This window comes from Diabrotica virgifera, chromosome 2 (assembly GCF_917563875.1).
Source record: "Diabrotica virgifera virgifera chromosome 2, PGI_DIABVI_V3a".
Classification (NCBI taxonomy): domain Eukaryota; kingdom Metazoa; phylum Arthropoda; class Insecta; order Coleoptera; family Chrysomelidae; genus Diabrotica; species Diabrotica virgifera.
This window is the reverse complement of record NC_065444.1, coordinates 76,064,927-76,078,664: the sequence shown is the minus strand read 5'-3', so window position 1 is coordinate 76,078,664 and position 13,738 is coordinate 76,064,927. Positions and strand designations below refer to the sequence as shown.

The following is a 13,738-nucleotide window of genomic DNA, read 5'->3' as shown; positions in this document are numbered from 1 at the left end:
TATTTGAAGATTTTTTTCAAATTATGGATACCAACAACATTTTCATTTATAATTCTTTTATTTTTAATTTGACGACGAAAAGTTATTCTTCATAAAAAGCTCTTCGTGGTCTAAGATTTATGATGCAACCATCATATATCAAATTTTATTAATTTTATACGTGGTATATCAAAAATATGAATTTCGATCAAGATTAATAGTTATTTATGAAACAGTTCGTGAAGTATGCTTTTTGCAAACGCACGCGATTTTTAGAACGCACGCTATAAATCGCGTAAGTTCGCAAAAAGTACACAGTTTCATACAATATTTTATCTACGATAAACAAATAAAAAAAGCTGTCAAATAAAAAAAGCTGTAACTCTTCGTCACTGGAATTCATTTCTATTCTACAATTTTTAGAACTTTGACATTTAAAAATTCTAACTACTTTCAAACCACAAAACTGTCAAAACTTTTGTTGTAATTCATTGCTCATATTGTCATCACCATGACAACGCGAAAGTTAAGGATTGTCACCATGACAACGCGAAAGTTAAAAACAGTGCGAAAAAGTAAATCCCATTTAAAATACATTGTTACTTCACACACACTTTAAATCCTTCACGCACTGCTATCTATAATGACTAAGTTTTCACAAACTAAAAACTTATACATAATATGACATAGAGTAGATAAAGTACCTTTATAGTTCACATTTAAATTAGAATGATATAATTGCACATTAAAACATAATTTTTAATTCTAAACAACTTTTCATAATAGCAATTTTTCATATTATGAATTAAAATACGTAAATAAACAAAGTTTTCGTTATGATAATGCTCGCATTTTCAGCTTGTTTAAATCTGAAATTAGGTCTATTATAACACATTTAAACATATAATATAGTTTCTTACAAATATCCTAATAAACCTTAATAATTAGTGCAGTCACTGAAGGTTTTCACCTCCGATTTCGTGAAACCTCCATTAATTTTCATGAAAATTGGTGAACAATTAGAAGATACCTCTAGCTTGCGCTATTACCCTGGGGGCTGGAAGCTACCCCTTCTCGGGGGTGAAAATTATTTTATTAAAAATAACCCCATAAATCGATCGAGAGACAAATTATACGCAAAAGTTACATAGTTATTAAAAAAAATAATTCTTTTTGAGTTATTAAAGATCAAAGATTTTTAATTTTTCGTGAAAAAAATGCATGGTTTAAAGCGGTTTTTCATAAATAACTCAAAACTATGTTTTTACAAAAAAGTTATCATTACCAAAATTGGAAATAATAAAAAATCGAATAAATTCCTTACTTACTTAAAACCTTTTAATATTCATTTACAGTGAGTTATAGGTAATCGGACCACAGATGAGATGTATAGATGACCTAAAACACCAAGCCGGCTCAAAATGGATGCACATAGCTCAGGATAGAGAAAGATGGAGGAGCGAAGGGGAGGCCTATGTCCAATATTGGATATTACAAGGCTGATAGATAGATAGATATAGGTAATCGAATGTATATTTTTTTCAACAAGTACTCAAATCTAAGTATTCAAGCTGCAGTAACTGGAAACGATGCATTTTATAAAATATACTTACTAAAAGGTTGTCAAATTACTCAGAAATACCTATCACAAATGAGCTACAGAAGAAGTTAATAGCATCAAAATTAAGCAAGTTATGAAAAAATAAGAGAACCCTTTCGATTTTTTTAGGAAAGAGTGAAAAATAAAACATACGCCATTTCCACTAAGACGAAAATTTTTAGATCAGTTGATCCAAAAAAAAGTCAACCCAGACATCCAAAGTGAAAGTTATTCTTCAACACCAAATTGTTCTATATGGTCCACATAATGTTCAGAAAAAAGTCACACCATTTTGAGTGTCGGGTTTGGGGAGGAGAGGGGGGAGAAATCGGTAAATTCGTAGTTTTTTACGTTTTTCGTCAAATTTCTAAAACTATGCGGTTTGGCATGAACAACCTTCTATACAAAAATGTTATACATTAAATTTGAAATAAAAATGGCCCTAAGCACATTCCTTCTAAAATGAACGGTTTCAATGTTACGGAGGTAGTATAGTATAATTGGTCCAAAAAAAGCAATAATTCCCAGACATCCAAAGTAAAAGTTTTCCTTCAACACCAAATTCAACACCAAATTGTTCTATATGGTCCACATATTGTTCAGTAAATAGTTACACCATTTTGAGCGTCCGGTTTAGGGGGAGATGGGGGAGAAGTCAATGAATTAGTAGTTTTTTTAAGTTTTTCGTCAATATTTCTAAAACTATGATTTAGCGTAAACGATGTTCTTTACAAAAATATTCTACATACAATTTCAAACAAAAAAAGTAGGATACATAATTGTTATAAAATCAACGGTTCCAGAGTTATGGAGGGTGAAAAGTGGAGGTTTTCGATACTTTTTATATTTATTGGGCAATTTATAATATTATTACTGATAAAAGAAATTTTCTTTAACAGGATTAGGTTAGGATTCAATCCTTAACAGGATTGTGTTTTGTAAATAAAATTTGCTATTTCACTGGCCGATGGTATGTTAGTGATAAGCCCTTGAAGCAGCCTATACATTATTATTGCTCAAGTTAGTTGCACTACCCCCCACGTCAGCAGCTTCCAGCCAGCATTCATTCAGAACCTACCACCAGGTATAGCAGTGGCTGAATGAGAGGAAGAATCCTTTCGAGTGGGGTTGAAGATAATGATAGTCTTAGAAACATTGACGAGAAACGTAAAAAACTACGAATTAACGGATTTCTTCCCCCTCTCCCCCCAAACCCGACGCTCAAAATGGTGTGACTTTTTTATTATTTATTTATCAACGGGCAATCACCCAATTAAAATACAGTATAAACATTAATCACAGGAGATTTATAACCTAACCTAAAGTAAATTTAAAAACTTTAATCATACAAACTAGGAACATTAAATAAATAACAAACATTAACAAAAAATGTACAAAACGCAAGGATATCAAGTTATCACGCACAGTTTTTAAGCTGAGCTTTAAATTTATTTGGAAAACTGTAACAATCTAAACCTTCCGAATATTGGTTAGCAAATCTAGGTGTTCTGGACATGAAGGAGTTGTGTCCGTAGTTAGTGCGATGCGGTCTAATGTAAAAAGGTTGAATTAGCCTCGTTTGTCTACTGGGAACATGGAGGCTAATTTTCTCCAATAGTTGAGGACTAAAATTATTGGAGTGTAGTATATTATAAAACATTGTGAGATCCTTATGCATGCGTCGGATTTGGAGAGAGGTTATGTTGAGTGACTTTTCTATATTAGAATAGTTAATTTCATCAACCCTCTGATTTTGTTTAAATGCAACAAATCTTAAGAACTTGTGCTGAACTCTCTCAATAGCTAGAATATGGGTGTTATAGTGTGGAGACCAAACACATGAACAGTAATCTAGGTGAGGTCTCACAAGTGAACAATACAATACTTTTATGGATGGGATATTTAGAAAGTCTTTTGCACAACGTTTGATAAACCCTAAAAGTTGAAGTGATTTTGAGACAATAGATGAGATATGGGGGATGTAGGATAAGCTGGAATCGAGCACAACACCTAGGTCTTTTATCTGAGATACAGAGTCTAAAGGACAATCCTTAATAGTATAGACATGATTTGCAGAAGTGACACTTTTTAACATTAAGTTCCATTCCGTTGTTATCACACCAATAGCTCAACCGATCCAAGTCAGATTGTAATTTTTGACAGTCACCATCATTCTCGATTTTCAAATATAATTTTAAATCGTCAGCAAACATTAGGAAAAAAGCAAAGTGGAAACAGGAGGCAATATCATTAACATAGATATTGAATAGAAGGGGTCCAAGGTGTGACCCTTGTGGCACTCCCGAAGGTACCTTAATTTCAAACGATTGAAAACCCTGAACACGCACTATTTGTATTCTTTCAGATAGGTAGGATAACAACCATTCTAAAAGTTCACCCTGGATACCCAGACCCCTCAACTTATTGATTAAAATCTTGTGATTTACCCGGTCAAACGCCTTTGTAAAGTCTGTGTATACAGCATGAACCTGGAAGCCACCTTCAAGAGATTCCACAAGGAAGTCGGTAAATGACAATAAATTAAGTTCAGTGGAGCGGCTAGAGAGAAATCCAAATTGATGGTCGATAAAACAGCATTTTAAACTTGCTGACAAATAGTCACAAACAAGACTCTCAAAAACTTTGGGAATACAACTCAGAATGCTAATCGGACGATAATTGTTCACTTGAGACTTATCTCCAGATTTTAGTATTGGGGTAATAAAGCTAGTTTTCCAGTAGTCTGGGAACATCCCGGTCTTTAATGACAGGTTAAAAATGTGAAAAAGAGGTCTCGAAAGTAAAAAGCTTAAGTGTTTAAGAAAAGAAGGTGGAAGACCATCTGGACCTGGCCCCTTGTTGCTATCCAAAATGGAAAGTTTTCATATATAGACGAAATAGAAATGACAAATTGAGATATAGTAAATTGTGATAAGTTGATGTCACCAGAATCTAAAATATTATCCTGCAAATCACAATCTCTATCACTACAAGTTTTTGAAAAGTATTCAGCAAACAAATTAACAATTTCTGTACCACTAGAACCAGTGATATTATTATAGTGTACAACTGATGGTATATTAGGTTTGCTATTTTTATTACTAACAAATTTCCAAAAATTTCTAATATTATCCCTGAGAGATGATTCAGTTAATGCAATGTAATCACGATAACATTGTTGTTTTAAGCGTTTACATTGAGCCCTTAATACAGAAAACTCATTTTTCTGGACATTATGTGGACCATATAGAACAATTTGGTGTTGGAGGATAACTTGCACTTTGGATGTCTGGGTTTGGGTCTAGTTATACCATACTATATAAGATTTTCTTTATTTCAGCAGTTTAGAATGCATATTTTTGAAAAAATATGATTAAAAAAAAGAATTTTTCAAATTTTCACTTCTTTTTTATCATTGACTGTAAATGAATTGCCATCATTATTATCTAATCGAGTAGAAACTGTAAGTTTTCTCAGATTAGGAATGTCAATTTGAAGCTTATTACTAGTATCTTTTACTTTAAAATATTATATTATTATATTAATATGGTTCAAACCTCAATTTTATATTGTTATGTTCATATGAATAACTGAATAAAGTATACAAAAATAACAAAAACGGATGGAACGGATGGATATTTATCTTCCAGAGATAAATCGATTCCACAAATTGCGAATTTTTAGTACCGGTCATCTGTTTTGGGTAGGAAAACAGTTATTTGATCGCATAACTTTTTTGTCTTTAACTTGTAAGTATTTTTGACACTGGATTATTAAGGGGCTATCCTAGTGTAAAAGTGCGAAATTCATAAACTTTTTTTTGTGAATTTTTAAAATAAAAAGTACTGTAGCATGAAAATTTGCATGAGCATTTATTATAAAAAGAAGTACATAGTCCTGTCGCCAGGGGGGGTACAACGGCCTCGTTAATTCAGATGGACTTACTCAAGTTTTTTTTATGTATTTTGACCCGTAGAACACGAATTTTTTGGGTAACAGTTGATCCGGATGTCGATAAGATTGTTATAGACCAAGAACTTGAGGAATCAAATAACAGCGATTTTTGGCAAAACAAAACAATATTTTGTATTTTTTGGGCCATTTTAAGTAAAAAATATTTCTACAAGTTTTTTCGTAGGATGCACAGTTTTCGAGATAAACGCGGTTGAACTTTAAAAAAATCGAAAAATTGCAATTTTTGAACCCGAATAACTTTTGATTAAAAAATAAAATAGCAAGTCTGCTTACCGCATTTGAAAGTTTAAGTCAAATTATATCGGTTTTGATTATTTGCATTGGTAAAAATTTATTTTTTTATTGTTTAACAAAGCTATAAACACGTAGGGTTTCCCGTGCTTTTACATGCGTTTTAACGCATGTAACGTAGAAATAGTCTTGATTGCACTAGTACCTATTCTACCTACTCGTTCGATTTTAAATGAGAAATCATAGAAACATCACTCACGCACTAGTTGTTTGTAGCTTTGTTTAGCAATAACACAATAAATTTTTAGCAATGCAAATAATCAAAACCGACATAATTTGACTTGAACTTTCAAAGGCGCTAAGCAGAATTGCTATTTTATTTTTTAATCAAAAGTTATTCGGGTTTAAAAATTGCAGTTTTTCGATTTTTTGAAAGTTCAACCGCGTTTATCTCGAAAACTGTGCATCCTACTAAAAAACTTGTAGAAATATTTTTTGCTTAAAATGACCCAAAAAATACAAAATATTGTTTTGTTTTGCCAAAAATCGCTGTTATTTGATTCCTCAAGTTCTTGGTCTATAACAATCTTATCGACATCCGGATCAACTGTTACCCAAAAAATTCGTGTTGTACGGGTCAAAATACATAAAAAAAATTTGGGTAAGTCCATCTGAATTAACGAGGCCGTTGTACCCCCCCTGGCGACAGGACTAACAGTAGACTCGCGATTATCCGAGGTAACTGGGACCGTGGCTACCTCGGATACGGAAAAACTCGGTTAACACCACTGAGATTGGTTATATTGATAGAAAAACACGTAAATAATCATAATTGTGGATATTTTAATGACAAAATTAATACAGTACTGTCTATAAAAGATAAAAACATTTACCTTGTCAATATTACTTTTTAAAATAGTCTTTGATTTTGCATAAGCTTTATTCTTTTTTTTTTATTTTGAGCCGGTGATGTTGCGCCAAGGTTGAAAATTGTAACTCACCTGTTATGACTTTTGCCTCGGTTAATCGAGGGGCTCGGATGACCGAGACTCGGATAATCGCGAGTCTACTGTATATGTAAAACAATTTTCATCAAAAAATATTGAAAATTAATCGATTTATGCGCGATCTACTGGCACTGTGAAAAAAAACATATGCTTTTTCTCATGAGCATTTTTCAGTGCATCACAGTTTTTCGATTTCTTTCTAACGCATTAAATTGTATATGACAGAAAAAAGGCACGTCGGTGATTACTTTGATAATTATTCTAGTTGTCGATAGATGGCGCTATAATAGAAAAAAAATTATTTACTAATTATATAATATATCTACGAATATAATCTGTACAATTTATAAGACTATACAAATCAAAGAAAATAGCATTTTATAAATGCAATGAAGACAATTGATTTGTTTTTATGCACAATTGTAAAATTTGACAACTGTCAGATTTAACTAAAATGTCATGTTAGAATAAATGTTATAAATGTATATTATCACGAACTTTTTTTTTATCATTTGTGACGCACTGAAAAATCCTCATGTCAAGAACCATAGCTCCACTGCTGCAGTGATTGGGACTAATAGAGATCCCGAAACATACAGTTTCAAAGTGATTATTGAAATATAAGTTATTTCCTATACCATCAACTAGGATTTTTGAAAAATAATAAAATTTGATAAAATGACGAAGTGTTGAAATTTTTTTTAAATTAGCTAAAACATTTTTAGTTTCAAAAACCCCCAAATTGACATTTTTTATGCGATCAAAACGCCCCTAGTTGATGGTACAGAAAATAACTTATATTTCAGTAATAACTTTGAAATTTTATGTTTCAGGATCTCTATTAGTCCCAGTCCCAATCACTGCAGCAGTGGAGCTATGTTTTTATTTTCACGATGCCAATAGATGGAGCATAAATGATTTAATTTTTAATATTTTTTATGAGAATTGTTTCACATGCACATATACTTCTTTTTATAATACATGCTCATGCAAATTTTCAAAACAATTGGTACAGTACTTTTATTTTAGAAATTCCCAAAAAAGTATCTGAATTTCGTACTTTTACACTAGGATAGCCCCTTAAACTCTGAGGTATTCTAGTACCAAAAGGTACTCTTGTTTTAAGTCGGTAGGATACACTGTTTTCTAACTTAAATGAAACTGTTTAGAAAAACGATAACTGGTACGTTTATTTATCTCCCAGAGAATTGATTTCATCATTTGCGAATTTCTAGCACCGGTCATATGCGTCTGTTTTGGTTAGGTAAACAGTTATTTGATCACATTATTTTTTGTCTTTAATTTTTGACACTAGATTATTAAATTATGCGGTATTCTAGCACTAAAAGTTACTCTTGTTTTAAGTCAATAAAATACACAGTTTTTTTTTAATTTGTTTCAAATGATTGAATTCAAAAAAACAAAAAAATTTCAAATCGGTTTTTCTAGAAAACGGTGTATTCTACCAACTCAAAGCAAGAGTACCTTTTAGTACTAGAATACCTCACAATTTAATAATCCAATGTCAAAAATACTTAAAAGTTAAAGGCAAAAAAAGTTATAACCATTGCCCTACCCAAAGAAGATACCTATGACAGGTACAACAAATTCGCAATTTATGGAATCGATTTATTTTTGGAAGATAAATAGATGTACCAGTTTTCAGTTTTCTAAATATGTACAAGCGTTTTATAGGTATTTAAAATAACTAATACCACATCTTCAAAGAACTGCTCCCTTAGGTGATTTGGGTTAAACCTTAATATTTGGTGCCCAGGAATCTACAGTTAAAATATTTTCAAATCGGTTTTTCTAGAAAACGGTGTATTCTACCAACTCAAAGCAAGAGTACCTTTTAGTAATAGAATACCTCAAAATTTAATAATCCAATGTCAAAAATACTTAAAAGTTAAAGGCAAAAAAAGTTATAACCATTGCCCTACCCAAAGCAGATACCTATGACAGGTACTACAAATTCGCAATTTATGGAATCGATTTATTTTTGGAAGATAAATAGACGTACCAGTTTTCAGTTTTCTAAATATGTACAAGCGTTTTACAGGTATTTAAAATAACTAATACCCCATCTTCAAAGAACTGCTCCCTTAGGTGATTTGGGTTAAACCTTAATATTTGGTGCCCAGGAATCTACAGTTAAAATATTTCCAATTATTCATGAATGAAACACCCTGTATAAGTGTAGCATATAATTATTTGCAAAATAAACACAAAAAACCAAAAACTTACCTCTATGCAGTGATTACACACACTACAATGGGAACACCTTGGTGGTCTGTAAAATTTACATGTAACACACCATTTCATTCTAACTGTAATACCATTAATGTCAACATTTTTATAGAGAGGTGCTCTAAAATCATCTTCTCTATCTTCGTCAGGAGGTGCTGTAACAAAAATATGAAAAAAGTTAAGTAAGTACACAGAAATAATAATTTTAGTATTTTTAATAAATAATCCCACTTTCTGAAAATATTTGGATCGGCATAATTTTTAAGAACCTAACTTATAATAATAAATATCTTGGATATTCTTTGGCGAAGGTAACTTTTATATTTTGAATCGTCAAAGAGGTAAAAATTTGCAAATCTTCAAAATTCGAAAAATGAGTATTAGTATAGTATAGTTGATCCAAAAGATGACATAACCCAGCCAGACATCCAAATTGAAAGTTATCCTTCAACACCAAATTGTTCTATATGGTCCACACAATGTCCAGAAAAAAGTCACACCATTTTGAGCGACGGGTTTGGGGGGGAGAGGGGGGAGAAATCGGTAAATTCGTAGTTTTTTAAGTTTTTCGTCAATATTTCTAAAACTATGCGGTTTAGCATGAGCAACCCTCTATACAAAATTATTCTACATTAAATTTGAAATAAAAAAGGCCCTATGCATAATCTTTTTAAAATGCATGGTTCCAAAGTTACGGAGGTAGTATAGTATAACTGGTCCAAAAAAAGGCCTAACCCAAACATCCAAAGTAAAAGTTTTCCTTCAACACCAAATTGTTCTGTATGGTCCACATATTGTTCAGTAAAAAGTTACACCATTTTGAGCGTTCGGTTTGGGGGGCAGATGGGAGCAGAAGTCGGTAAATTAGTAGTTTTTTTACGTTTTTCGTCAATATTTCTAAAACTATGCTTTAGCGTAAACAATGTTATATACAAAAATGTTCTACATAAAATATAAAACAAAAAATCTTGTATACATAATTGTTATAACATCAACGGTTCCAGAGTTACGAAGGGTGAAAAGTCGAGGTTTTCGATACTTTTTATATTTTTTGGGCAATGTATGGTATAACTATACCAAAAGCCCAGACATCCAAAGTGAAAGTTATCCTCCAACACCAAATTGTTCTATATGGTCCACAAGATGTTCAGAAAAAAGTCACACCATTTTGAGCGTCGGGTTTGGGGGGGAGAGGGGGGTGAACTCGGTAACTATAAAAAGTATCGAAAACCTCCACTTTTCACCCTCCGTAACTCTGGAACCGTTGATTTTATAACAATTATCTATAGAACCTTTTTTGTTTTAAATTTCATGTAGAACATTTTTCTATAGAACATTCTTTACGCTAAAGCATAGTTTTAGAAATATTGACGAAAAACATAAAGAAACTACTAATTTACCGACTTCTCCCCCATTTTCCTCCCAAATCGGAAGCTCAAAATGATGAAACTTTTTACTAAACAATATGTGGACCATATAGAACAATTTGGTGTTGAAGGAAAACTTTTACTTTGGATGTCTGGGTTAGGCCTTTTTTTGGACCAATTATACTATACTACCTCCGTAACTTCGGAACCATTCATTTTAGAAGGGTTATGCATAGGGCCTTTTTATTTCAAATTTAATGTAGAACAATTTTGTATAGAAGGTTGTTCATGCTAAACTCCATAGTTTTAGAAATATTGACGAAAAACGTAAAAAACTATGAATTTACAAATTTCTCCCCCCTCTCCCCCCCAAACCCGACACTCAGAATGGTGTGACTTTTTTCTGAAATTATTTCTGATTATATGGACCATATAGAACAATTTGGTGTTGGAGGATAACTTTCACTTTGGATGTCTGGGTTTGGGTCTAACTATACCATACTATATCTATTTGCATATAACAGCAGGTATCCAAAATTTCAAGATATACCTATCTACTCGTTTTTCGAGATATGTATGTCGTTGTCTTTTTTGGGATGGTTCGGAAATATCAAGCGAATCCAAAACGTCACTGCGTATATATTGGAAACTACTATAATTACAAAACTCTCTTGAGATTTTGCACCAGCTTTCTTATTCTATTTTTGGAATAAATAATGTCAGTTGACTGATTTTGAACAACAATGAATATCTTGGGCAAACTCTGTCTTAAAAATAGTTAAAAGAATATTAAAAGAGTAATTATTTAATAAAGTTCTCAAACTGATTGCTTCAAGGATCGAGGTATCGTCACTTTCAAAATCGTCGCCTTCGATAATAAAGTTAAAAACTTTCAAAAGCTGTTCACGAAAATCTGCTACAGATACTAAAACTACCAGAGATAATCAATCTGCTTAGATAAAACTAACCGAGATTTAAAATTTCATCGCGTCTACAAACTGTTTGCTTTTTTTCGAAACAAATTTTTTCTAAAGCAGTAGTCCGTTTAGGTGAGCTAAACTGGCAAGAATAGACGATATTCTTTATTTTTTTACACGTATCATGCAAAACTAAATTCATTATATGCGCATAATAGTGAGTAAATAAAGCTGCAAAGATGCAATAGTTTTAACTTTTGCCTGGAGACCATTCAATTCACCACACATCACAGCAACACCTTCATAAGATTGCCCCAGTTTGCCCTACCAATTTATTTTTGAGATCAAAAAATTTTAATCTGTTCTTTAAAACACCAAAAATATATTCTGCCTTATTGCTTTTACTCACGTCTCTAAAACATAAAAACCTCTTATAAATATTACCACGTAACACGTATCGAACAACAATAATTGATAATTATTGTGAATGACATGATAATCAGAAGTAGATAATCATCTACTTCCAGTGACAAGCAAATGGTTTTCTAAATCTCAGATTCAATAACGTTATTCAAAATGTAACTATTTGATTATATGCATTAGTTCATTCTGTATTACGAATACACTTCGAATCAGAAAGTAAATATTTCTAAAACAATTTTATTAATTCTCTATAATTACTTTGATTTTTACAAATGCTTCGATCCATTGTGTCCACTACATTACAAATTTGTCCACTTTACATTACAAATGCTTTGATCCATCGTGTCCACTAAATGATAATTCCTGACAACTTAAAAAAATTACAATATCAATTAAACGACGTAAAACGGCGTGATTATTTTTGACAATTTCTGCTGATGCTTCCAAATGAAACACCGACCGGCAGATTTACATGTGCCGTACCTGCCGCTTAATGCCTACGGAGAGATTGTATGTTCGCTTGCTCATCGACTTGTTATTTCATTGAGGTTTACGTGTAAATCGTCAAGCTACGGATGAGTTGGGGACGGCTAGCCGAAAAGTCAGATGAATGGCTCGGATCATTCATTTTTTGAAAAGTCTGTTATGCGCAGGCATCACTTAACGCTCGGATTGATCAAATCCTTTTAAAAACCGTGAATAAAATTTAGTCTGTATTATCTGAGAGATGTTTTTTACTTTACAGATACAAAATATTAAGAAAATCCAGTGCTGTTTTTGTAACAATAGAGGTTCCAGTACGCAATGTTCCGGGGGGTCTGGGGAGAGTTCATAAGGGGGGCCCCGGAAAAACTTTTTAAATTTAGCCTCAATAAGGGCGTTTTAAAGCTGTTTGGGAGCAAGGAAAAAATTCATGAATTTGTCTATAATTTAGTTGTTTTTTTATTTTATGTCCCAAGAGATGCCGGTACGGCGTACCGTCACAAAAACAGCACTGAGAAAATCTATATGTATAAATGTGTGGGTCGGCACTGCCGACCCCGACCGGCCGCCACTGTTATAACAACTAAACAATTCTTATACAGACATTTTCTTTCAATCCGTGCAGTATTTTGCACAATAGCTTTATCGGCTGGAAGCGTTAAATATGATTATAGGTCACATGGTACACTCTGACGTCACAGGGAAGGTCTTATGTGTATGCTTTATGTGTGATTTGCAAAAACAAGAAATTATTTAAATGTTTACTATTAATTTTGTGCTAATAATACATTAATCCATATACTATTAATTTTGTGCTCATAATAATACATATTAATTTTTGTGCACACTAATATAGTTTGCTATAAATACTCTATATTCTATATGGTATAAAATGTCTAATATAATACATGCATAAAATATATTTTAAATATAGAAACCAGAGATACGTCAAAATAATTGTCAAAGTTAATTTAAATTTGGAAATCTCTCCGAAAAATATTAATTTTTGGCGGATTATTTGATTTATACCGTTCTAATTTAGTTTGTTTAGTTTTGTTAAACTTTTCCTTATTTAGTTTACATTTTGAAAGTGTTCATAAGTTAAACGTTACTTGAAAACTCCTCTATGGAGTCATCTAGTGGAGGCGAACCGCCTGATATTGAGAATTCGATGGATAGTAGCTGTGATTTACAAGATTTAAATGGATTTCTACCCAACCAGCCTCAAAATAAGATAAGTAGTAGTATTAATCTTAACAATATTAATGAAAAACAAAATACTTTAGTAAACTCAGATCAACCAGAAAAAACCAGGCCTGTTTATTTATACGAAAAAATTGATTTAGGACCTTTTTACATTTTCATTGAAAACTCCAGTTTAAATTTTACAGGAAAATTAAACGCTGTTAAAATAGGCGAGATCCTATTTACGTTGCATCCAGAAATTGACAATTATATAAAAAAAATTGACTCAATCGGACGCAACCGAGTTAGGGTCTCATTTAA

The 13,738-nt window shown here is 32.0% G+C and overlaps 1 protein-coding gene across 2 annotated transcripts in view; it reads right to left on the bottom strand.

The window, feature by feature from the left end:
• Window positions 1-13,738, bottom strand: part of LOC114334512 (palmitoyltransferase ZDHHC8) — a 102,151-nt gene that overhangs the window by 80,102 nt on the left and 8,311 nt on the right. For both annotated transcript variants that reach the window (XM_028284563.2, XM_028284564.2), the window contains exon 3: window positions 9,040-9,197. In XM_028284563.2, the coding sequence (XP_028140364.1) occupies window positions 9,040-9,197 (158 nt within the window). The remainder of the gene's footprint in view (window positions 1-9,039; window positions 9,198-13,738) is intronic.